Below are 26,623 nucleotides of genomic sequence, written 5' to 3'. Positions count from 1 at the left end.
TGTTATTGCAAAACACTTTTGCTGCTATTGAGGTAGAGGACGGGTAAGTTAGGGACAGGTTTGGTGGTATGGTTAGGGTTAAGGGGTAATGGAAGGGTCAACACCAGTGTAATTATATGTGTAATTATAGAAATTAAGTACAATGAGATGGAACTGGATAAATATTCTGAATGTTCCAATCCAGTCTGACTTCTGACGTATAATGCTGCCTGAATCATAATCATATACTGTTCGTTCGTTGGCCAGAGGAGAACTGGCCTCAGACTGAGCCTGGTTTCTCCCAAGGTTTTTTTTCTCCATTTTGTCACCTGATGTTTTGGCACCTGTTTTGGTTCCTTGCCACTGTCGCATTTTTCCACCTTTGTTGCCATTGGCTTTTGGCTTGCTTAGTTGGGGACATTTAATATTCAACAATATTATTGATCTGCCTGCACTAACACCATTATATGAGAACTGAACTGAGCTGGACGATGACATCACGGTTTTCTCCAGCTATTTAAATGAACTAATAACTTTTTTTACAACAAAAATGAACCATCACTGAACTTAAGCTGGACTATGATGCTATTTTCTTCTAGAAACAAACTTTGTTACATTATTTTCCTGTTATCACTGTAAAGCTGCTTTGAAACAATCTGTATTGTAAAAAGCGCTATATAAATAAAGGTGACTTGACAATGTAAAGAAAAATGTACACAAGTGCACTGTATCAAATGAATAATTTAAATGTTAGTGCAGTTGTTAAAAGACACTTGATAAAAAAGAATGAGTCAACAGACTTGGTTTACCTAGTATAGTCTTGATTCACTAAAATGAACCAGTTCATAAGAGTCATTTGTATTCAACATGTATTTGGATCAACATGGATCTGCTTAGCCGACTCAAAATGATGGACCATTACATTTCTAAAAACAGATAATTGGATGACTCGACTAATTCACTCATGTAAGCATGTGTCAGAGAGATTTTGGAAACAAACAAGGTTGGTGTCTTGTCAAACATTTTTGGTGGTTCCTAAACACCTCAGCTAAAGCAAATCATGTTTTCATGTACTTGATGGTCCCTTTTGAACATCTGTTGACTATAACTTTGCAACTACATTGCAACTAACTCTCACTAATGTCTTAGTAGTCTGTCTGCTTAATATCTGCTAACTCTTTATTGTGATGGACCTTCAACAGACATTCTACTGACTATAAGTATCTTTGCAACTACATGTCAACTTATTCTAACCCTAACCCTACCAGTCTACAAATAGAGTTAGTAGACATGTAGGAACAATGTTACTTATACTCAACAGAATGTATTTTAAAGGGACCATCAAAATAAAGCGAACCCAGATTTCTTGTTCTAAAGCAGATCCCAAATGTTCTGAAATGCACAGCAGGGATCTGCCATCTTATCTTATTATGGACGTGGATGGCCTAAATTTCCACTCTATGTCTAAGCAAAGCTAATTTGTCATTGCCTGAGGTAATCACTGTCTCTGGGTGAAACTGCAGACACCAGCTTTCAAAGCACAGAGAGAGGCATAATTAATAGCTTGCTAATAACATGCATGGACACCGAGTTCTTGTATCCCAGCAACTTCCTCCCATCCATCTGCATGAATTCTGCAAAACTGTTGGTATTGACTTAAACCAGAGCCACTACAAACCAAGGGCTCTTGGAATACAGCCTAGAGAATCATTTATCAGTATAATACAGAATATCTAAAGGAGATTATTCTACTATATACACTGGCTCCCATCATTTTTATCAAGTATTTATAATAAACAAGAGATGATAAAAAGGCTTCATAATATATCAGTCTAACGTCGACCATCAATTTCATTATCTTTCCTAGATAGGATCGTTCAGTCTGGCAAATGTGAGCTGATCAGAAGCACATCATGTGACCTCCAGAGACACAATATGGCCGACAGCCGCTGCAGATGGTGGAGGTGCTTTATTACTTATTGACCCGTTTTGCTGTTGCGTTAAGACTTTCTTCAGTTCATCATGAAAATTAAACTCACATCTATAAATGATTTCACTGGCCCATAAAGAGCTCTACACACACCGGTGCCTTATAAACTTCATACACCAACCTTCTGAAGCAGAGCATCTCTATAGTAACAAAAATCAGTGCAGCAGGAATGAGTGATCATAAAGAGGTATTCATCTCAAGGGTATTTAACCTCTAAACGTTTAAAACCTTGTTGAAATTTCATGCAGAATGCCTCAATGCTTCTCTAAACATACCGATGAAAGTAAAAACTGTCTTTAACACACTGCATTCCATTTATCAATCCGTTTAAAAAAATAAATATTCACTGCCGGTCAAAAGTTTAGGGTTGCTACGATTATTTTGTTTTTGAAAGAAGTCTCTTATGCTCATCAAGGCTGCATTTATTTGATCAAAAATTATATTGTAAAAATACAATTCAAAATAACTTTTATTTTCATATATTTTAAAATGTCATTTATTCCTATGATGGCAAAGCTGAATTTTCAGCACCAATTACTCCAGTCTTCAGTGTCACATGATCCTTCAAAAATCATTTTAATACATAAAATAAAGATTATTTAATGGCGCTGATGGTTCCTTTAAGAACCTTTAACATCTATGGAAACTTTCTATTCCACAAATTCTTCTTTATAGTGGAGAAGGTTTCTTTAGATTATTAAAATGTTCTTCACACTAAAAACATTTCTTCACTGTCACTTTTGATCAATTTAACATATCCTTGCTGAATAAAAAAAAAAATCTATCTATCTATATATATATATATATATATATATATAATTTTTTTTTTTTTTTTTTTTTTTATAAATACAATTTCTGACCCTAAACTATGAAATGGAAGTATAAATATGATTTGGGTCCAGGGCAGTAAATAGCGTTACCTGTTCAGGTTTGAGTCCGGGTGGCACCCAGGCATACTCCTCCAGAGCACACCCGGAGTCATCATCGGATGTAGAGTTCCTCTGGAAGTCATACATCAGCTTGGTCACGGTCTTCTCCATCTCTAGAGGCATGGTGGTCACAACATGCTCCTCACGAGGGCACTTACAGTGGAGACAGATCTTCCTAAACGCAAAGAAACCAACTGTAAAATAAAACAATAGTACTAGGGATGCACCGATATGAACATTTTGGCCGATACCGATAATTCCTTATATTTGAAAGCTGAAACAATAGTCTCACCATTAAAATCCATGTCTCATGCACACAATTATAATCTTCTCATTACAATTTTATGTAGCCTATATGACAGCACATGTTGCACTTTGTTGTATTTTCCTTTTTTAGAAGTGATTCCAATCCTATTATTTCAAGCTATTCAAAACCATCATGGCGAACAGTGCGCATCTGAAGTGTCTCAGCTACAGGAAATAATCCATTATTTATTGGTTGTAATATATCTGCCAAATTATCTTATCGGGCCGATAAAGATATCATTAAAAATTAACATTTATCAGTCGAGGGCGATATGGTGGCCGATATATTGTGCATCCCTAAATAGTAAACCTTGCCATTTGTGTATTTTCAAAAGAAAATCCTTGTTGTTAACTGTCATGATTATTTTGGTTTTGTTAGTTATTAGACCTTTAAATGGACAATTTTGGATAAACTGAGAATCAAACATTTTTGCGTTTGTTTTATTTCAAATAGAGAGCACAATTCTCCCATGATTCTAAACAGGCAACTAAACAAAATAACAATCTACTAGGGGTTCTGACTAAATGTTAATTGCTGCAGTCTATTTAAAAATGTTAAATAATTTGAATTATTTTTAAAAAATCTGTTTGAATAAAGACATTTACTCAAATGTTATTGCTACTGAATACATCAGTTTTAATATCCGAAATATACACTTTTATCCAAGTACTTCTGTGATAATATGAATAACTGTAACAGAAATATTGATATCGAACGGTTGAAAAGACTATTTGTGAAGCCGTTTCATACCTATATACATAACAAATGCTCTCTCTGGCTCAGTGGCAGCGCCTACGCAGATTTGAATGTTCTGCTGTGATTTTGTCAAAGGTTTTATAGAAACAGGCGAATCGGTGTCATTTATGAATAAGATTGTGGGTGTGGGTGTTTGAATCGAGATCACAATCCTTTAACGATTAATCGTGCAGCTCTATTCTCAAGTAACTCTCCCATCCAGCTTTTCTCTTTTTATTCTTTTACTGTGTCAATCAACATATCCACATTTGGTTATAACCAGGGAAGGCCCGTAGATTCCAACAAAAACCCACAACACGTCTAATGACTCGTGTCACGATGAAGCACACCCTCCACCAGTCAAGCACGCAGCGTCTGGTTAGCGTCCAGACAAGCAGACACAGGCGTCAAACTCTGCCAAAACCACACTTTTCAAGCACGTCGGTCAGTTGGTCAGATTAACTAACCTCTTAGACCAAAGGAAGAGAAAACAAGCCGCCCACTTAGGGCCAATCCCATTAGCACCTCAGAGGCCTGACAGGCTGCAAGGTGTCAAAGACAGACACCGGCCAGTAACCCAATGATTGACTGACGTTTTCACATTGGCCAGATGGTTAACTTAAGAACATGTTCATCTACGTCAAAGAACTCTAGTTGCTATGGAAGCAAGGCAAAAAAGATTCTGTTGGTTCAGTTTAAGCCATCAGCAAATCTGTTATCATGCCTCTATTGTCCTAAGGATATGAAGAGTGAGTCATGGTATAATTTCCTCAGCAAGATTTAAGTGCATTGACACACACTTAAATGTGAGATTTCATTCTAAATAAAACAATTATTTGTCTTTTTAAAATGTCACATAAATAATAGTCTGACTAAAAGACCTAGATAATGTAATTGTATCTTGGCTTCATCCAGCATATACATGTTAATCAGACTACAAGTGACCTTGGGATTTGCTTTAAAAACATGCAACGTTTACTTATTCCTACAAATATTAAATGTCCCACTGCGTTATGTATTCTTGAATAGATGAAGACTTTAGCTCAACTACACAAGACCCCACTGTGGCTCGATTATAACTGTTCATGTAAACATACCTATAGTTTCATAAGCAGGTGAGTATTTAAAAGTATCTACAAGGATAGATTCTGTTGAACCTACACTACAGTTCAAATGTTAGGGGTTAGTAAGATTTTCTCTCTTATGCTCACCAAGGCTGCATTAATTTGATCAAAAATCAAATTATAAAGAAAATAACTGTTTTCTATTTTCATATATTTTAAAATGTAATTTACTCCTGTGATGGCAAAGCTGAATTTTCAGCATCATTACTCATAATTAGTATAAATCATTCTAATATGCTGATTTGCTGCACAAGAAACATTTCTTATTATTGATCATGTTCAACGGTTGTGCTGCTTAACATTTTTTTGGGATTCTTTGATGAATAGGAAGTTCAAAAGAACAAAATTTATTTGAAATAGAATTCTTTTGTAACATTATAAGTGCCTTTACGGTCACATTTTATCAATTTAACGTCTCCTTAATAAAAGTAAGAAAAAATAAGAAAATGTAACACTTGTATAACTGTAATTCATATCTTATTAAAATTTGCAGAACTGACAGTGTATTCACTTGAGAGTGATATGATATTTCATACTAGCTGAGTCTTAAAAACCAGAAAGAGTGCAAATGACTTCACTCTTGTTCAACATCTCATCTGGATGTTTTACGAACAAATTCTCTATTAGGTCTCTCAGGGAAAGTTTTTCACTATAATAGGCAGCAAAATGGTCAAAACCTGTGGACAACAAACAACCTCAAGTGTCTTATTATAATGGCCACTTTAATAACATTAAAGTCAAAATGTAACAAAGTATCAAGCAAGGGATCTTTTCCCTATTGTAATGTATATCTGAGTGAAATGGACTAAAAAAAAAGTATGGTAAGGCTTGGCTCAATCCATCGGTTGTTGATTGGATGGAGGCGGATCCCAAATTACATTCCAGTATAATATAACCCAAAAGGAACATTCCTTGGCTTTAATGAAGGGGTATTTACTAAAGGGGCTATGGGGGTACATTAGACAAAAAAGGTTGCGAAACACTTGCCTTGAACACAATAGTTCACTTATAAATATTTAAGATGTAGGAAACAACAACAACCTATAAATGGATGAAGTGCTTTAAAACCTGCATGAACCTCAAATAGTTTAAAAAGCATCTCGTTGAATCAAAATGAAGACTCAGATATTAGATGGAAGGTTCTGTAGGAGGTAATCGGTGAGCAGACTTATATATAGGCCATGCAGCTGGTCTCTCTGCAGTTCCAACACCCTTGAGCAAGGACAATTCACCTGCATTACTTGAGGGTGGCAACTGGCAACTTCACAACTCACACTAATACTGAAAACTCACAGGAACATACAGGCCATCTGTGAATACCAAACACTGTTGAGAAACTTATCCGCTCTCTCTCACAGTGACTAGTCATTCTGTAGAGCATAACTAGAAAGTAAGGGCAGGCCAGAAAACAAAAAAGGAATTGCTACAGCAATCCAGCACTCTTGGGAAGTCTTCTCTCAGAACACTTTAATATATATCATAACTAATAATGCATGCATATCTGGAAAGGATGAACATTTAGCTGAACTGAGATTTCTAAGATGACTCTGAAAGTGTTCCACGGAGATGCCGGGCTGGTCCAGATAAATGAACTGGACAAAAATTAGGTCACCGTAACTCCCTCCTCAGTCCTTAACCACACATAAAAAAGGATTGAGTGAAACGTTCCATGTTTTGACATGCTTCGCACATGACTGCAAATTCCAGGCTCAATACCACTGCACGGTCCATCAATAATGCCCTTCCAATCATCTAAATGTGATTTGAATTAAAAAGGATGCCGGGTTGCAACTACGCATGCTGAATTCATTACAAACGTCATGCTTAAACCCAGTCAATGTGATCTACAAGCCAGCACTGAGAGCCTTTAGAAAGGATTTGTCCTACATAGCAAATATGGAAGACTGGGAATGTAATCTAGGGATGACACAGAAGGTTGTTATGCCCCTGAGACAACCAAGCGGAACGTGGTAAATGTGATTTATGATCTGATCGGACAATTGCTTATTGTGGGTTAATTATTGCATTTTTAAATTGTTCAGACAACAACAGATGTGGACTTCTGTCTAGCTTGAGGGAAACTTATCCCCTTAAAACCCAGGCCAGTGCCACAACCAGACAATCTAATTTTTTTTTAACAATAGCCTATTGCTAGACAACAGTGGCATTGTCATCTTTAATACAACTGCCATTTAATAAGCGAGGAACCAGGTCTGCAGTATAGCCAAGGTTGTTATAGTTAACTAAAACCAAATGTTTTTTTCTTTTTTATTTAACTAAAATAACTAAATCTAAAACTAAATAAAAAGGTTGATAAAAACTATTAATCTTTTAAAAAACTAATACATATTTAAACTAATACAATAACAAAACACAACAAAATTACAAAAACTTTCAAATTTAAATGTACAAGTAAATTGTAAAAATACAAATTCTAAATATTAACAAAAACTTTAAAAGTATTTCAATGATCCTAAACACTGGCTGTAGATTTTACAAAATTCCAGTCTCTGATGAGGCTCCCAGGCTTTTCCATGGCATCATTCCATATGAATTAAATAACCTTTCTAAAGGGCATCACACAGTGGAGAATCTGGTCACAGCTGGATGCTAGTGAAAGCCAATTCACCCTCTTTTCTCACTTATCTTTTGTGCATATGCAAGTGTGTGTACTTTTCCCACACCGGCGTTTTAAAAAAAAAAGACAAATAATTCTGTCGATTTCATATTCAAAGCACTGTTTTGTGGCATTAAATTAGTTTGTGCTTCAATAACACAAGATACACGACATCTGTATTCACAGGAAGACCGTACTACTGTAGTAGAGTCACATATCTGAGCCTTTATGACTTTAGAAGCTCATAATATAGACAGTGACACAAGTAATTAAAACAAGACAACCTTTGTGACTGATGACCTACTATATGAACTTAGACGGATGAATAAATCAATTATTTGAAGAAAAAGAAATCAGTTTAATGGAGGCTGCTTCAAATGGACGAGTGGTGAGGGAGGAAACGATATTGATTTAATTGAAATGGTGCTGTAGAATAAGATGGATTCAGCCCAGAGTAACATCCTATTGACAACAAGCAAGCGAGTGACCCATCACAACAATGAAGGAAAGTCAGAGTCATTCCGCAAATCGGTTCTTTCAAATGGTTAAAAAAAATGGATTCAGTTCTATTTGCGTAATTGCGTCACAACGTTGTCACTGACAGCTGAATTTTTAACTGTTCTGCATGTGTGTTAATAAAACTGTCATAACCGGATCATAAACTTAAATTCAGTACTTTTTTGTAACATTTCTGCTGTTTGACTATTAAAGTAGGCTAATTTAGACTACTTTTTGCCACATTAATAAAATCCACATTGCACTCAAAAAGCTCCTAAGCCCATTCACACCATAAATAACTATATTAGCATAGCCTACACACCATGACCATAGCGTTCTGTTTATTATAAGAGCCAGCTGTAGTTATGTTGTATGCTGCTAAGTACTCGCTCTTTAAAGTTAGATTGATTTGCCCTCCATCAGCAGGAAAAAAAAATCGCTCTGAAAATGATTCCATCCATTTCTTTCCTGTGTATCGTTATCATAGCTGTGGTGTGGACTTTCCTGTTCTCATACCTATTATTAAAACTTTATAGTTATAGTAATCTTAATAGTCATTGTCCACGGTGTGAACAGGCATGAGTGCATTAATCGATTCGCGAATAGCGACTCAACTTGCACGAAAGACGATTCTCAAACGATTAAACGAGTTGTTGAATTGAGAACCTCGGACCAACTCCGTTAACTATTCAGCCTGGTTTCTTGAACCCTGTGTTAACCAATTAAATGATAATATCAGATTCAAAAGAATCTGCACTCACGAGAAGCGCGAGTGTGTGCTATATTCAGTAAAGAAAATCGCTTGTACGAATTCAACAACAGAGCTGCCTGGTTTTTCTTTCTCTCCTGGGCATTATTCTCCGCTGTGTCACTTTATGTGTTAATCCAACAAAACATCACCAAACAAAGGCTTAATCCGACTATCAGAAACAGGTCAACTAGCAATGACTGGAGATACAAGATAACTGGTGAAAAGTTGTATTCAGTCTTTCGCAGGCGTCTAAAAGGTTTATTTTTAACACCGTTTAAACAGACGCGTGGATCCGTAACATTAGCTGACGGAAACCGTATCAACGTCTGATTTATAAAATGTAATTTATGTATCAACTTTCTCGGAATAGCTCGACCACATCACGCAGCGAGCGAAGGGAAAAGTCATCACGCAGATTTTAAACTGCAGACCCGATTGTAACAGATCGAGCCACGTACGTAGGCTACTCTTACCTTTTACCATGAACGGAGATGAGAGAGTTCGATGTCGCCAGTCGTGGATCGATCTAAGCACGCGCTACACATTTCCAGCCTGAAAAGCGATCTGTTGGCGCACTTTCACTTCTCCACAAACAAGCGCTCGCTGCGATTCAATCCGCGCGTCTTTATCAAGCACTAGACTGACCAGCCTTTAGTTCGTACAAAGGTATCGTCCAGGAAAGACATGCCTCAAGCTCTGGCGCTTTGAATAAAACATCGACAGCAACGTGAAAGCACGAAGCGTCCCCGCAGATCCAGCGCGCTTCTCTGTGATAGTTCCAGCAGCATTCGGGGCGTAAAGCCATGAACAGCCTGCGCTTCCCCTCAATAACAGGCTATGAGAGCTCAGTGAACCGTGGCTTGGACTCCACTGGCTCGCTGTTCGCTCTGCCCACTCGAGCTTGTGAATGGTAATGAGCGTCCATGATGTCAGCAAGTCAACGTCCCTACATTAGTTTAATTAGCACCGTGAATAGCTGGTGTTGTTGGAATCATTTACATGCAAATCAGTCTCTTTCCCTCCAACTGTAAAGAGCCCAGACAATACACGCATTTCATAAGGCAAAAAGGAGGGGAAAGAACACCGTTTAAATATGTAAATAATGTACACATTTAGGATACAATTTAAATTTTCATAAATAAGCCAGAAAAAGTTTAATAGCCTACTGAAAATATTTTAAATGTTCTGAATCAATTTCAACATAAATAATTTGTTATAATAACATTATAATATTATACAGATTTGACAACATTCATATTACCTGCCACACACACATTTTATTTTATTTTTTAGAAGATAAAATCTGTTAATCACAGGCAGGGGCTCTTTTTATGGTCATGTGAAGAAAAAAAGAAACATATCCTATAAATAAATAAATAAATAAATAAATAAATAAAAAACACCCAGCATTTGTGGCCAAAACGTGAGTTTGCAGCCCATAATAATAATAATAATTATTATTATTATCATGAAAAAGCCAACTGAATAAAGGCTTTTAAAAACTTTTTGGGGAAACTTTATTGGATTGTATCATATGATTGGAACATATCTCACAGAACATTTGAGCATGTCAGATTCTTTTTTTATAATATATGCATAGTTTGCAAGATTAAAGGCATAGCTCATGCATCATAGCATCATCTATGAAAGCTGCTCTGTGTTAGTTTTTGGTTGTCTATGTTGTCTCACCATGAGATCATATAACCCTATATACCCACTGACACATTTCACCCATTTCTCCGCTAATCTGAAATCTCATGGTGAGACAACGAAGACCACCAAAAACCAACACAGAGCATTCATCGATGATGCTAGGATGCATGAGCTATGCCTGGTTGGGTAAATCAATACTTATTTCAAAAGCTCACTCACAACACCAGTTCGCAACAAAGAGAGAGAGAAAAAAAAAGAAAGGCAAAAAAAGAAAGCCAACAACAGCGGTTAAATTCCTTAATAAAACGTCCATAAATCTATTTGAATGCAGCTGGCTCTTTAACTTCCAGGTGGCTTAAGTTCTCTGTGTGGATGTGCAGTCATCTGAAAAGAGGGTATCTCTTATTGGACTGTGCTTCTCATTTACCATGCCAGCCTGAGCCAAACCCCTACACACACACAGTAGTATCAATTACCCCCGTCCCAGTGCTTTAGGCTTGGAGAGTAACACGCACTGACAGCCACTCTGTTCCCCACAGCCACAAGCTCAGTGACATGCCTGGCCACAAGCCTACGCTGCTCTCCAAATCATGCGGCTGATGGGTTTCTTTTATAAACGCTTCTATAGGTGTGTGTTAAATCACAGTAATCTGCCTGCATGTCTGACATCAAATGAACAATACAAATCGAAAGGCTTGAACCAAGTAAGTACATTAAATTGCAGGTTGTTTTCTTTACCAAACCTGATTGTATACCCCCAGAAAACTTGTACGGCACATGGGGCCATTCTAATACTTTTGCATATTTTTTAAAAAGCCTGATGTTGGTCACTATTCACTGCCATAAGAGTGCGAGCGCAAAAGGGCATACGACATTAGAACAACACACCATAGTAAATTATGACTTTATTTTCATTTTAAGGTGCACTATCCCTTTAAACTTATTTCAGTTATTTGCCAGCAACTAAATTTCAGCATTATTTTAATTAACGAAAATGTTTTATTAATTTCAGTTTTAGTTACAATCGGTGTAAATTTGGTTTTGTCTGAATAAGGATTTCAAAGGTAGACTAAAATGGATGTCTCTTTAATTTCACAAAGCACCACACCCCCCTTTCTTAGCAAAAATGCTGATGGCTATCATTCTAAGTCAACACTAGGGCAGCTGTACAGCTCAACAGCTGATTGCCGAGGAATGCTTACGTCTCTTTTTTCTGGTGAGACCTCAAGATGAGATAACCAAATTCCATCCAGGGAATGAGCTTCAAGGAATCAAGGTAAAGCAAACCACCTCTTCCTCTTCCACTTTCTTTGCAAATGGCTCTTTTTCCCCCTGATAAAAATTCACTGTAGGCTACTAACACTTGTTTTTAATATAATTCATGCCTTTGGATAGCTTTTTATACGGTTATGCTGAAGCCTGGACATTCTTCTCATGTGTCGGGGTGAATTGTGTGCAAAATTTTTATATATGTGGTATAAAAAGTGAATGCTTTCTTTACAGGTTACAACCGAGACTGTGCTTGAAATTCAATTTGGAGTTTCGTTAACTATTTACAATCTGTACAGGCGAAGAGAGGAAAGGAGGGACAGCAGGCCGTGTAAAACATTAAGCTATCCAATGCTGCACTGGGACACTGAGCTGTGTGACCTTGTGAATTGGCTGGCTATTTCTGCCCCACTTCTTCCACTTTGAAAGGGCTCTTCACTGTACGGAAGTACTGCTGTGCCACATCCATCAATGCATCAGATTAAAGGGAGGAAAGCAGCTGCAGAGCACGATGGGACGTTTTCTAAGCCATCCACATGCATTTTTCTGACTCAACCCAGAAGTGGGGCACATTTGCTTTGACGGTATAAGTCAGGAAGTTTTTTACCGCACTGAAGAGTTACAAGTGGCGATACAACATGACACATGGACTATTATATTGTACATTTAATGGCTTCTTTTAAGATGAAACAATGAAGTGTCTCTAAAAATACACTAAGCATTCGGACAGCACTGATGATTCATGTACTCCAAACAGCTCTCTCTCCCTCTCTCTCTCTCTCGCACATAGCAATCATACGCACAAATATAAACCTGTGCTTTCAGTCAGAACAATGTGAGGGGGCTGGGTCAGTGACTCTCAAAAAATTCTTACATCACATTCCAGGGCCCAATTCACTGAACATCCATTCATTCACTACCAGAGAATATCCACTCAGAGATGGTTGTTACATCCCACAGCACAGCATGTTATTTCTCACAAAATGGACAGGGTCTTACCAGTGGTCCTTTTATAAAGTTAAGAACTATATGTGCCTAAATTGGGATAATATTGCCAGCAAGCTACTGAAATCCTTCATGTTTTAGCAAATATAAGGATAAATTGCCTGTGCTACGTAGATTATTTACTGATTCTAAATTACATGACAAAAAGTGTAGTTAGTAATTTAACCCATTACATAACAAATTGAAGGTAATGTAATCTGACTACTTTTAGATTACTTTTGACCTAACTCATTTATCACATTGATTTGAATAGGATAACCTTGTCCCATATTGATTTTAAACTACAAAGAGAAAGGATTTTCCATTCTTTGTTATCAACATAAGTGCATTAAATACTAGTATTTAATGTACTAATGTTGATGATAAAGAATGGAATATTCTTTCTCTTTGTAGTTTAAAATCAAGGGTTCCCCAAACTGCAGGGTTTGTGATGGATGGTTTGTGATACCCACCACTGTGAAATTCTACAGTAAAAAACATAACTCTATACAGTGAAAAACTGTATAGACTGTTTAACATCGCATTATATGAAACACATCATTTAAGGTGAAAAAACATTAAAAGGACATTCCCAGAAATCCCTGCGTGACATGACATATTGTTTTATAGAACTAATTTGTTTTTATCAGTAATGTAAATTTGGGTGTTTTGTGTTCCATTTTCAGTTAATTAATTAATTCCTCAATTAATTGTCTATACAAGTATTGGCTATGATTTATGGAAAGGGCACAATGAACTCTGATTCATCATGTGGTATTGTGCCACCTGTATTGTTATGGTGGTTATCAATATTTTATAAGGTAAAAAGCAGATTTAGTATATAACAATGGTATATTAACATTACATCCCTTACTGAAATATACAATTGTAAATTGTAAAATATACAGGCATCAATATGCCATCCAGTATATTATCAATTTCGTATAGAGAATTTCTGGCAACCACAGCTTCACACAATTTCTTTTTACAGTATAGTTAGTTTTGTAAATATCCTGTTCGTGTATATTACAAATGCACATTATCTTGTAAACAGAGCAAAGAAGGACTATTTTGATAATTATACACTTTCACGTGAGGAGGACAGCGTTCTAGCTTTCACTTGATGGTTTCAGAGCAGCAAGTTAAACTTTAAAGTTAAATAAATGGGAGCACAAGTATGCCCTGTTTAAATATTTAGTTTGGGGAGGCTGCAGCAGCCAGGGAACAGTCATTTACAGAGCCGGGACCGAGATAGGCCTGACACGTCCGGAAGAGAGAAAGAAACAGATGGAGAGGAATGGCAAGATAAATGTGCATGATAAGTTTGTTTGGATACATTTTGGCAGAAAACAGAAACTACAGTTGAGACACACTTACGCTCCACTTTATGACTGATAACCTTGTGTCACTATTAAACCTCTCCAACTCATTTAAAAAGCTCAGACTCAGATTAGACTGAATTATAATAACAGTCCTTATTGATCCTAATAAGTTACAATTGTCCAAAAATATTTGTAGCCTAGCAATATTTAAACCACGCCTAAAGTATGAATATTATAGCATTAAATAAAACTTTACTTTAAAGAAAGATAGTACACAATTTTCATCACCCATCTGGTAAATGAATGCATTACCAGACGTATGACCTCTCTGTCCAAAATGTTCTACATACACTTCCTTCTTACGGACAAACCATGTCAGAACTCACTTTCAACAATTCATCTTTAAAAGAGATATATTACACTTCTGGACAAGCTTTGCACCTTTGAGATTTCCAGAAGACAGAAGTGGAAAAACAAGAATACTAGTGTCCATTATAGTTTGATTTCACCCAGAAATGGGCAACAATCTATTAGAGGAGGAGGGATTCAGGCTGCTATGGAAACAACAGGAAATAATATGAAAGGACAAAAGGACATTACAGGAATGACATAATAAAGAGGAGGAGACTTAATAGAGAACACTTTATCTAAACTATTCATTATGGCTGTTAATCTATTAAGAGTTTAAAAGGCATGTGACGAAGGGAGAAATTTGTGTTGCTGCTACAAGGCAGAAATCCACAACATTCCGTACATGAGACATGGCAGAAAATTAACTAATTAAATTAGAGATGCTAAAGATTAGGGAATAGAGAAAATAGCCTATTAAATTGCTGTCTCGCTTACTGACCGGGAAAAGAGTGAGATGGTATATATAGTGAGAAGGAAAGATGGACTATATTCTTCAATATTAGCTCCATAAATCCTCCTTGCACTTCAACAGTCTTCATCTCTCTAAATCTCGCCCTGTGGTCTCTGCTTATTTACATTTCTCTCAAGAAGAACGTTACACCCTACATGGCATTAATGGCCCAGGCAGGCATCAAGCAGAAAGGGGAGCACACACACCTACCATTTTGGTGTGTTTATTTGAACTGCAAATGATGGGGGATGGAGTGTTTGTGTGTGTGTGTGTGTGTGTGTGTGTGTGTGTGTGTGTGTGTGTGTGTGTGTGTGTGTGTGTGTGTGTGTGTGTGTGTGTGTGTGTGTGTGTGTGTGTGTGTGTGTGTGTGTGTGTGTGTGTGTGTGTGTGTGTGTGTGTGTGAGGGACAATGGAGATGGAGAAAGTTTGGTGTTAAACTGCAGGTCTTGGTCCATTTCACACATATCTACACTCTTAGTATGCTTTTCATCGTGCGCTTGTTTCTCACAAACTCCCTCTGCTTCATACACAGACGCTTCTCTGTACAGGACGTCCCAGAGACGGAGCAGAGTGCAGGGATAGAGTGGGGTTATACACGCACCCCAAACCTCTTTGCCTTGGAATTAAACCCTCCTTTGTCTTTACTAATTTTCCTCACTTACTAAGAAGACACTGAGGCACTGTGGGAAATGTCAGGCCAGATCTGATTCACATATGGAAAGCAGCCCTTCTGCCACACAATAGCATCAACTGGAGCCGTTCCAAATCTCCACAGTCTACCTAAGCAAGCTGCCAGTGATTAAAGCTGCAACTTTTTTGTGTTAAAAATGTTAAAAATTATATAATCGAGTATCATGAATCCATTTTTCCAAACCGTGTTTTTGACTTATCCTGAATCCAACGGTACACCTAATAAGTGTTTATATTCAGACTATTTTAGACTGGTTCGGGTTGTACCACTGCGGAGTAGCCCTGTACCTGCGTGACAGAGAGATAGAGAGAAGTAGCTCTGGCTAAAATGTTCTTTCGTAAGACGCATGCAGTTATGTTTATTAACCGCTAGAGCGCCAATACGGACTGCAGCTTTAAGTATGGAGATTACTCTGGAGTGGTTGGTAGATCCAGAGCAGAAAAGCAATAAAGTAAAAAAACGGCTATATAAAGAGTTTATAACACTTAACATAGTTTAAAGAATGTTTTAAGTTCTTAGCGATGTAATACTTGTACTCATGTTGGTTTCATATTTGAAAATGTTTTATACAATTTTCACTATTTTCACATTTAAAGTTTAACTTAGCAGATTTTCAACCCACTTTGTATTGCTACAATGCTGGTAGTCTATGTAAATTAACACTGATTCCTCGTTATCTGTGTTACGTGGGCTTAAAAATTCACGTTTATTTACCAGCAAAAATCCACAGGATGACGCGAAATGCTCCAGGGCTTTCATGAAAACTTTAGGCTATATTTCCGCATTTTTGTATCCCTGCCCACGGACAGTCAGATCGACAGAGGGTTATTAACAGAACCGTTATTGTAAGGGTATGTTCACTATACTTTGTCTACTTTATAAACACCATTATGGTAAAAATGGAACACTATTTCTTACCTATATGTGACGCCGTTTTGTTTCAGGCAGAATTGACAGAATAGCAGTTTCTTTCAGCTTTCCCCTCTGTTTGGCCTAAAACACTTGTTGTTGGGCTCGTTGTTATCCAGTTTAAAATTTTGACTATACAAACATGGAGTTTTTTCAGATTTTCTGTCGTATTGTTCTCTTCATATTTACGATTCTTTGAAGCCTTTAGCCACTGCCTACAACACGCTGGATCCTTCACTGGAAACCAAAAGTAACTCACTCCCACTAAACATTTACTCTTCTAGTTCTTGCACCCGGGAACATTACAAGTCAACACCATTATGACTCAAAGTTTGATAAGAAGTATTTCCTACTAAAGCAAGGCACCATTTGACTCTGGTCAAGCGCCTCCCTAGCAGATTGGTGGGAGTGGCCTTGGATGGCAACATGCCTAGTGCATTATGGGTGTTGAAGTTTTCCTACTTATTTGGCAAAAGGGAAGACAACAGCCTTTTTTCTTTGTTTTCTCCAGTCAGGTAGCACCTATTTAAAATTTTTCCCCTTTCTACTCTATAGGCAGCTGAGTTTTATTGAAAGTCCATTTTGCCAGAGGAGAAGTATCCCTTTAATTACTCTAAAAATGTCACGTGGTGTAACCATCAAGTACAAAGAAATAACTATAGTTTCTTTACAAAATGCAGGTACATGTTAGTTTAAACAACTTTATCAATACTTACAAAAAAAATTGAATTTCTTTTTTATAAATATCATTGTTTTCGGAGAGTTGCACTACATGACTTAAGCTAACCTAATCATGTGATAAAACATTTTATTACAAGATTAGGTTTTAATAAAACAAATTACTAGATATTTTAAGAGACTGTCGTTAAAACCCATAACGCACACGCACAAATATATAGACTATGACGTGGCACACCTGCCTTTTCTGAGCTATTTTCTATCCCTGTTAATTGCTGGGTGAAAGTCGTTGAAAATCTGAAATAACTCACAGTTCCTTCCATGGACGCCTGAGAGAAGGTAGGCTGTAATTCTGCAGTGCCAAATCAGAGCTGTTTCTTAAACCCCCCAGCATGTGGGTGTAGAAAGGACATAAATAGCACACTTTCACTAAACAAAAAAATGAGACATTTAAAACACAGAAATCTAATAGGCGACTTTAATGGAACATTGTAAGAAATGCTGCAAAGCTTACAGCGTCATAAATATGTTAGGCTACCTGTTAATGTGACTGAGCTTGTACCTTCTGAATTTTTTAATATAAAACCAAATGAAAGCCATGTACCATAATGAAAAATTCAATACAGTTTGTCTGCATCCCAACGGCTCTTGGCTTGATGTTAATTACTGATTAAAATGTTAAAACAATTTAGCTTGTGGCTGGAATATGTAATCGCTCTACTTTATCATTCACGGCTGGTGCCGAGAGACCAATCCGCCAAACGCTGCATCTGTCACCCCTTCCGGCGATTCGTCACTATGCGGGTGTAACAAGTCAGAGGATATGACATAATTATCCATTTGTTCATCTGTGTTACACGCTAGCTATCAAGCCCTCAATATAGACCCGTAAAAAAATGAAATGAAACTGAGTGTCAGGCTAGAGAAAAGGGCACTGTGTCTGTTTTCATCATGCTTATCGTGAATTATCATTTTCAGGCCAGAGGTCAGTAGTGCAGCAGCTAGCATGTGAGCATTCGGTGTTGACACATGCCTGATAATTAGCACTTTTGGTATTAAAGGTCTTGTCATACAGGTATGCTTTGCTAATATATAACAATACAACACAGCATTAGTGTGCAGTATAAGACATATATGCTGCTAAAAAGACCAGTTTAGCCAGTCAGCAGATATGTTGTTTTAAATTCTAACAGGGTGCTTTACTGGGAAAACCAACAAGACTTCCTTTGCTAAACAAGCGTCAGCAGATAATTTTTGCTGGCTGTAATATGGCTATGAAGCTCCACTAGCTAGCTTAGAGCCAAACTAGCATAAATCAGTTAGCGTAGTTGTAGTCGTTGCCTCCATTGACCTCCTCTGTAGAGAGGCTACAGCTGTGCTTGATCACATTATTGATCTGTTTATACTATCATTTAGTGTTTAATCTCAGCCTGAAGAGTTTTATTTTCTTATCAGATACCCACATAGAGATCTTGTTTTATTATTTTTTGCTTAGTATGAAGCAAATGATGTAGCAAATCAGGCCATATGTGCATCTAAACATGATAACAGACCTCTTAAGTAGCCTATGTAGTGCAGAGGCAATGAAATTAAATAAATATGTAAGGCTCACAGATTTGAAATGACGCTAGTAAGCAGTTTTTCCTTCCTCACAGGATTCTGTGTGTGGGAGTGCGAACAATGTATGAACTCCACCATCTGGTCTATTTTACAGCCTGTGTGTGCAAATCCGTCCTATTTCTAAAGTAGCATCTCAAGTTTTCATTGCCCACTTTTATTCTTCCCTCAAAAGAGTCATCTTTTTGTCTGCAAGTAGACGAAAATGCTATCTAAGAGATGTTGTTGAGATAAGAACAAAGGGAGTTCAGGACAAGACCGGTCACACTCACAGGAGTCTCCACCACAGACGACTCTGTTTTAGAGGCCAGTTGAGGAATTTGACACACCAAAGTTGGTGACCTTCGTAAACTTTAGAGATCCTGTGTCGGCCACAAACACACACGCTTGCACACAAATAAAAAACAACTCTTCAATTCGAACAAAACCCACACACAGACGAGAAGTTAAAAAGTTGGTTTTCATGAGGCAAATTTCTTGGATCAATCTGTTCCAAATTTGAAATAATTAACTTTTGTCTCCATCAAGATAATAGTGTATTTAATGAATGTCCCATGAATATTCTTAGATGTAAAAAAAATAATCTGCTATTTGATTAATTTCTGTTTGTTTGTGTTTCCCAACCAGTCGGACAATGCACGACTGGTGTGAGTTTAGGGGCGGAGCTAACTGGTTATCGGTCAATCACCAGGTATTGATGTCTATATGTGTATTGTATGAACAGTAGAACTTCTCCTAATTCCTAATTCATTACATTTTCATACACATGTGAATTAGTTCTTAACCTCTTTTAAATGTTAATGAATTTGGAGAATTCTAGATGTGTGACCGTGTGCCCAAGACTAAGTATTTGCATAAAACATGCAACATCTTCATATAAGAGCTTTTCAAGGGCTTTACTCTCAGCAAGCATATGAAGCTCTGTAAATACGAGCAATGCCAAGCATGCCATCCTCAAAACCAGTTCAAACACAATAAGCACCTTTTAAACAGACCCAGAATACCGACCTCTCATTAGCCAGCTGTACATACACATCTATACAGAGAAACCTTGCAGCTTGAGCTATAACACATTTTTTCGTTACTCTTGCACTATGATGAAATATATTAGGTCTTCGTTTGATTATATGAGTATGTGATTTTTGCTTACATGTGGTTTCAGTTGTTCCTACATTTTTCCCCATAAATTCAGAATACATTTTAGTACAAAACTTATTGGTGAATCAATATTTGTTTGTGAAAACATTTGTACACAGATTTCACGCGCAAATTTCTGCACTTGCCACTTAGTGAGTAAGACCCACTGTTTTTGCAAATTCATTTAGTCACGTAAGTGGCACAGAAATCACACACTTCAGCTTTGAAACAAAATTCCACACTAGCAAATAACAAAATTCAGCATATGAGTCAGATGCATAAAAAAGACTAAATTGAAATCAGTTGTATCAAAGCCTGACACCTGCTTAATGGAGGGAACAATCACCATGATTCATTTCTGTGTCCTTTACATTTTCTAAGTGAGTTTTGCAGCCTCTAATTGCCCTGAGTTGACATTAATACTGAAGAGATGACTCAGTGTGGGTCTCAACCTCTCTCTGCTCATCTGCTATACCAGCTTTCTCCGCTACGCTGTTTAGGCCATTGCAAGAGCTGTACAATGCACAGTCTTAGATTTGTTTAAATGGGCAGTTAATTGCATGACTAAGTCGGCTGCCTCTTCGTCAGACATTAAATTACAGAGATGATAAATGACAACAGCCCATTAACGACAGACATGGTCATGATGAGCAAATCTTTAAATCTCATGTCCTGTAAGTAGAGTATGGGGTTGGTTATACTGGTATTTTCAATGATTGGACATTGGGATCGCGCATAATGCTTAAAGGGACAGTTAATCTAAAAAACTAATTTACCAGCCCGTTCTCATCCTAGGGCGTCATAGATTGACGCTTTTGACATTTCGTCTACATCGAACGCACATGGCACCCATATGAGACGCAGATAGAAATGGGCCAGAAGGCGCCTCCTAGCGGTCTAACCCTAACCCTACACCAGACCTAAACCTACCCATAACCAAACAAAGCTCTGTGCGTCTCATATTGACGCTAAAGGGTGCCATGTGTGTTCGATGTAGACAAAATGTCAAAAGCGTCAGTATATGACGCCCTAGGATGAGAATGCGTTGAATTTACGCACCCTCATCAATGTTCCCTCTAAGCTGATGTCACGGCTGCGCAGAAAAATTAAAATGGCGTGTAGACGCAAAATGTGTGGGGAAAGCCATTTGATTGTAATTTAGTAAATGAGAAATAATTGCAATTGTTTTGGTCAACCACTATAAAATTAGTGTCGCTATAGCGTTAGACTATAGATATAGAAAGACCGATCACTCCTGGAAATTAAGTAATGAAGCAATTGCTCTTTTCCATGCAATCACAATATATGGGGACTCAAATTCAAACAAAGTCACCAAAAAAGCATCTTATTTTCCAAGTCTGATAATCTTCTACTTCAGAGTTGACCCAAAACCAGATCATGGAGCTGAACTCAAGAATTTAATCAATTCAATTTGTGAATGAATCATTTACACCAGTTTTGTAAATGAGATCAACCGATCAGACAAGATCAGTCTTGAGATTGTTTCATGATGCTACTATTCTATCAGATGACGCTACTTTTCTCTTGAACTCAATGCACAAAAAGGAATTAAGAAAAGTTCAGTTTTTTCAGATTTTTTATTTATGGGGGAGCTATTCCTTTAATACTGTGGGTAATTAAATTTCAGTTCAAATTCTGTTCATCAGAGCTTAATGAGAATGTATGACAGATTTGGGTTAGGTGCTACAGAGAGTTGTTTGTGTTTGTATGTCTCAGTAAGATTGATCAAATGAAGAAATGATTAGGCTTGAAAACACTTCGTGGCCATGGCAGATTCTCTTTCATTATTAGAGAAACAACCCCTCCTCAAGCCCCAGGGAATTGTGAGCATGTGCATGTGTGTGTGTTTGTGTGTATGGAGTTGACAATAGGCTTCAGGAGGAACATAATTGTTTGCAAATGTTTTAGACAAGCAATGATGAAAAAGCACTATGGGGCTAAATGTGTTCATGTGAGTAAATGTTCAACATATAACATGCCGACTAGAAGCCAAATACAGGGAATGAGACAGATCAGCCATCCAGCTCATCAACTAAAGCATGACTGTTCAATGGAAGGGATCTATCACACTTCTCCTCTTGCTAGCGTCTGGGAGGATGTTGTGCCAACCATTTATTGAGAGTCAAATTTAGGGCTTTGTGGGAATGAGTGTGTCTGGGGGATGGGACATTAGAAAGGGAGGGTTAGGGTGTTAATGGTTAAAATGTCTCGCTTGCCTTGTGCTGATGTCATTGGATCAAGATAGCTTCCTAAAAACACAGCATGTGGTTGAAACTAGACCCAGACACATGGAGAAACTGGTTCTGGGTGCATGAAACCTTGAAATGTTAAATCTATGGTCATAGATATGAGATTGGTCTTAGAGAAAGTCTTAGATATTTTTAAATGAACATTCTCCACTTTTCCTTCTTGACATATAACCCAATGTCAAACACAATAAAGTAAAAAGGCTCCTTACATTTTGAGGTAATTGTCCATCTTCAAAGAGAATCCAGTTTTATTTGCTTGAATGTATTGGACCGAGCCATAAGGCAGAATTATGGACAGGTTTCTAGCACTGTGTCAGAGTTTAAAATGAGGAATAGATGAAAAAACCAGAAAGGGAGAAAAAAGAGAAAAGACGAAGTTTGCTCTCTTATGCTTGCATTGACAGGAGTCAACATGAGTCTTTGTCTTTCTTTTGCTTACTTGGTGGAAGCAAAACCTCGTTTACAAAGTCACATTTTTCTATAGAGCTGAACATCAAAACAAATACTATCTATTGCGAGCCTTGGGAACAGCTTAAACCAACTGTTAAATTGTAGAAATGCATAATTCACAACATTGTGAAGGGTTAAATCATAAAAGGGCATAAAAAAGGTGTAAGAATAGAAACAGTGCATTTAGATATTATATATATTACATATTTTTTTCACAATACAACCTCAATACAAAATATATGTATAGCCTTTTGGTGGATTTTTTCACTGAATCTTGCATGCTGGAACATTAAAGATATAGAATATATATTAATAAATAAATATATATAAAGCTATATACAAAACTAATATATATATATATATATATAAAAATACACACACTATTTTCTTCTAGTCTTGTATACACGAGCATTAAAAGCATTTGGGGCAGATCGCGTGGCTGGAAAGGAGGTGTAAAGCCCGAGGGAAGCTAAAGAGGTGGTCTGTGTAATTTTAAAATGCAACGGTTGTAAACCAGAACGAATACCAGCAACACTACTTGGAGGGAAGTACTCTGACCTCTGGAGTTACACACATGCAATATGAACAAACAAAGCACACAGTCCTAACCTCAGCCATATTTAAGCACTAAAACTCATGGTCTCTGCTCATTTACAGATCCTGTCCGCCTAATTACATCTACACAGTCAGTCAGTCCCAGTGAAAGGCTACAGGAATATGTTACATTAATAACAATCACTAGCAGTCTTATCACACTCAGCACAGCTTTCACCAGCTTAATGAGTGAAGGAGTGCTTAGCAAGACCTGCGAAACAATACCGGCGGGCCAGGCGAGGCCACGAACAACACACATTCACTCACACAGCAGATGAAAACTGCATCCACAGCATTATTCCATCAACTAAAGCTCTTTTAATATTCCTGACGTGTGGTTTGTACTCAAGCACTAGATGTTGCTGTGTGTGTGTGAAGAGCAGAAGGTTTACGATAGTCATGTCATTGTTTATGCATATTTGTTTGTGTGTGGTGCATGTTTAGCAACTCTGGTTCAAATTATGGAGACCTTTCTGATTTATAGGACGCACTAAATCTTTTCATGGCAAATGTTATATTAAATTTTACATATAATAATTTCATATATTATTTAATAAAATAAAAAAGCACTAGGTGTGTGTGTATGTGAGTGTGTGAGTGTGAGTGTGTGTGTGTGTGTGTGTGTGTGTGTGTGTGTGTGTGTGAGTGTGAGTGTGTGTGTGTGTGTGTGTGTGTGTGTGTGTGTGTGTGTGTGTGTGTGTGTGTGTGTGTGAAGAGAAACAGAGATTCTGCATTAGGACAGTTGTAATGGTCAGGGGTTGACAACAAACATGTTATTGTTTTATTTAGGAATATTTGTTTGTGTTTTGTGCATGTATCTGGTTCTAATTCTAACAGAGACATTCTAACTAATTCTAACAGAGACCTTCCTGATTTATATGATGCAGTAATTGTTTTCATTCAACAAAAATAAAATACAATAAAATGTAATAAAAAAATAAATGTCAGGTCAAAGTCTCATGGCAAATAAAATAAAATTACAGTACTTTAATAGCCATTAAATTTTTTTTTACAAAAATTAAATTAATAAAAATAAAATTAAAAGCTTGCCCCCCTTCTCTCCAAAAATGTTTAACTTCAGTTGTCTCCTATACCCACTCCTGGATGTTATCCTAAAAAATGCCACTGCTCCTCTCTGTACGTCTTTTGCTGTATTTGGCAAATCAATTATCAGCAACTGTGCATTTTTACTTATTTGGAAAAGACTCCTAAATGATTTTGTGTCCCTGAGGTAAACAAGAGAGGAAACGGACAGAGCCAGAGAAAAGAAACAAATTAGTGGGGAGGGTTTTGGGGGTAGATGCTTGATTTTTTTGACAGATTGTCAGGCTGGGGGAGTGAATGAGAGTGTGCCAGGCTTGGACCAGCATCTGCATATTGCAGTGCAGAAGGAAGCCAACGAAAGCCTGATCGAAGATCAGATGAAAGCGTGATGGCCCAGTGATGCCTTTACTGGCAGAGCTTTGTCAGCATGAAGGCCAGCACTGTGAAGTTAATCTTTACTGAATACTGCAGGACTACAGTCATCAAGCCCACACACACTCACACTTCAGTATGAATCTTTAACTTGAAACACGATCAGGACTTAAGCTTGGCTGAACATTGCCTAAATTAATGAGGAGAAAAGGAACATTAGAGTTGAGTATGTTTGGGATTTGGACAGCATAATGTTCTGTAATCTGATTTAAGATACTAATACATTTGCTAAGTAGATTCTTCTAGCAAAATGAAAGTATATGCTGCTAAACGCATGGTTTGAGGTAACTTCAAATTAGAACCACAAGTGATTTGAGATGCTTTTCACAGGCAGTAACTTCATAAACGCTCTATCATGCACACCACAAATTAAAATGTGTCTGTGAGAAACAGACATAAAATGGTTAGACATGGGCGAGCAACATCGTTCTCCATTGACAGACATTCAAAAGTCATATTTAATGACGAATAAAAGTTTAAAAAAAGGTTTAAACAGTTTAAAATATACAGTGTCGTTCAAACCGTTAAATGCTACCAAGGATGCATTAAATTGACCAAATGTGACATTAAAGACATGCAGATTTCTGCTTCAAATAAATTCTGTTCTTTTGTACTTTGTATTCATTAAAGAATCATGAAAAGAAAAATGTCATTCACGATTTACCGCAAAAATATTAAGCAGCACAACTGTTTTCAACATAGATAATAAAAAAAGATCATGTGACACTGAAGACGGGAAAAATTCAGCTTTGCCATCACAGGAAAAAATTACATTTGACTATATTCTCAAAAAATAATGCTTTTGACAAAAGAAATGGGTAAATTTAAATTATAATATCTCAAAATAATATTACAATAAAATAATAATAATAAATCTTTCAAGCCTGAATACAGTATGAATCTTAAAAATGTTACCTATAGCTCTTACAACTCTTTTGTCTCTGTTTCTCTCTTATTTTTCTTGCTCTCTTTTTCCACCTTATTTTCTTTCAAGTATAATTTTCCTTCCAAGGAATCTTTGAGGGCGTTCTCTCTCTGCACGTGTACGCGCACGCACACGCACACGCACAAACCTATAATTTTTCTCATTCCCTTAGATAAGAGCCTCCAAATGTGACATGACTATGAAGACATCATGCATTGCAAATTGGTGGAAAAAGTCCCCTGGTGTCGTTCAGCACACAGAAGGAACGCTGTTGTGGAGATCTGGCCTGTTGTCTGGCAAAACACGCAGAGGTATCTCAAGCATGCCCAGCAGTTGTATCCTCTTTCAAACACACACACACAAATACACACTATACAGGACATTTGGAAAGTTCCAGAGGTACACAAACAGCAATGCTGGCTCAATTACAAAATGAGAGCATACTTCAGTTGGAAAGCTTTCCTCTCCTTCTCTTTGTTCTAGGTGTCCAATGCCAAAGTTTTGAGAGGCAAGCAGCGGTACATGTCCCATAATGCTGTCATAGCCTGACAAACACATAACCACGCATGATCTGTTTCATCTGCCACCATTTGTGTTATCATATCAAGAACATGATCTAAAAGTTCACACATGTCACACTTACGCATGACTTATTGAAAGTCATCCGTGGGGGAGGGTCCGCGGATCTATACACATTTTAAAAAACGAGTGTGTATAGATGAGGTCTTCTGATCGCATGTGGCGTGATGTGATGGAGGTCGGTGTAAGCTGCCAAGGCTGCGGTTTTGGACAGCCAGCGAGAGAGAAAGAATCAAGAGAAAGAGGGTGAGATGAAGGAAAAAAGGGAGAGGGGGAG

At 37.3% G+C, this 26,623-nt stretch overlaps 1 protein-coding gene across 3 annotated transcripts in view; it reads right to left on the bottom strand.

The window, feature by feature from the left end:
* The window catches only part of prickle2b (prickle homolog 2b), a 126,193-nt gene that overhangs the window by 9,893 nt on the left and 89,677 nt on the right, over positions 1-26,623 (bottom strand). For 2 of the 3 annotated variants that reach the window (XM_081358327.1, XM_081358329.1), the window contains one exon: positions 2,890-3,073. In XM_081358327.1, the coding sequence (XP_081214453.1) occupies positions 2,890-3,073 (184 nt within the window). Of the gene's footprint in view, positions 1-2,889; positions 3,074-9,403; positions 9,862-26,623 lie in introns of those variants that run through there. The other variant, XM_081358328.1, reaches the window with a different exon arrangement.

Source organism: Scardinius erythrophthalmus (assembly GCF_964197995.2).
Source record: "Scardinius erythrophthalmus genome assembly, chromosome: 25".
NCBI classification, from domain to species: domain Eukaryota; kingdom Metazoa; phylum Chordata; class Actinopteri; order Cypriniformes; family Leuciscidae; genus Scardinius; species Scardinius erythrophthalmus.
The sequence above is the reverse complement of the archived record's forward strand: the minus strand, read 5'-3'. Positions and strand labels throughout refer to the sequence as shown.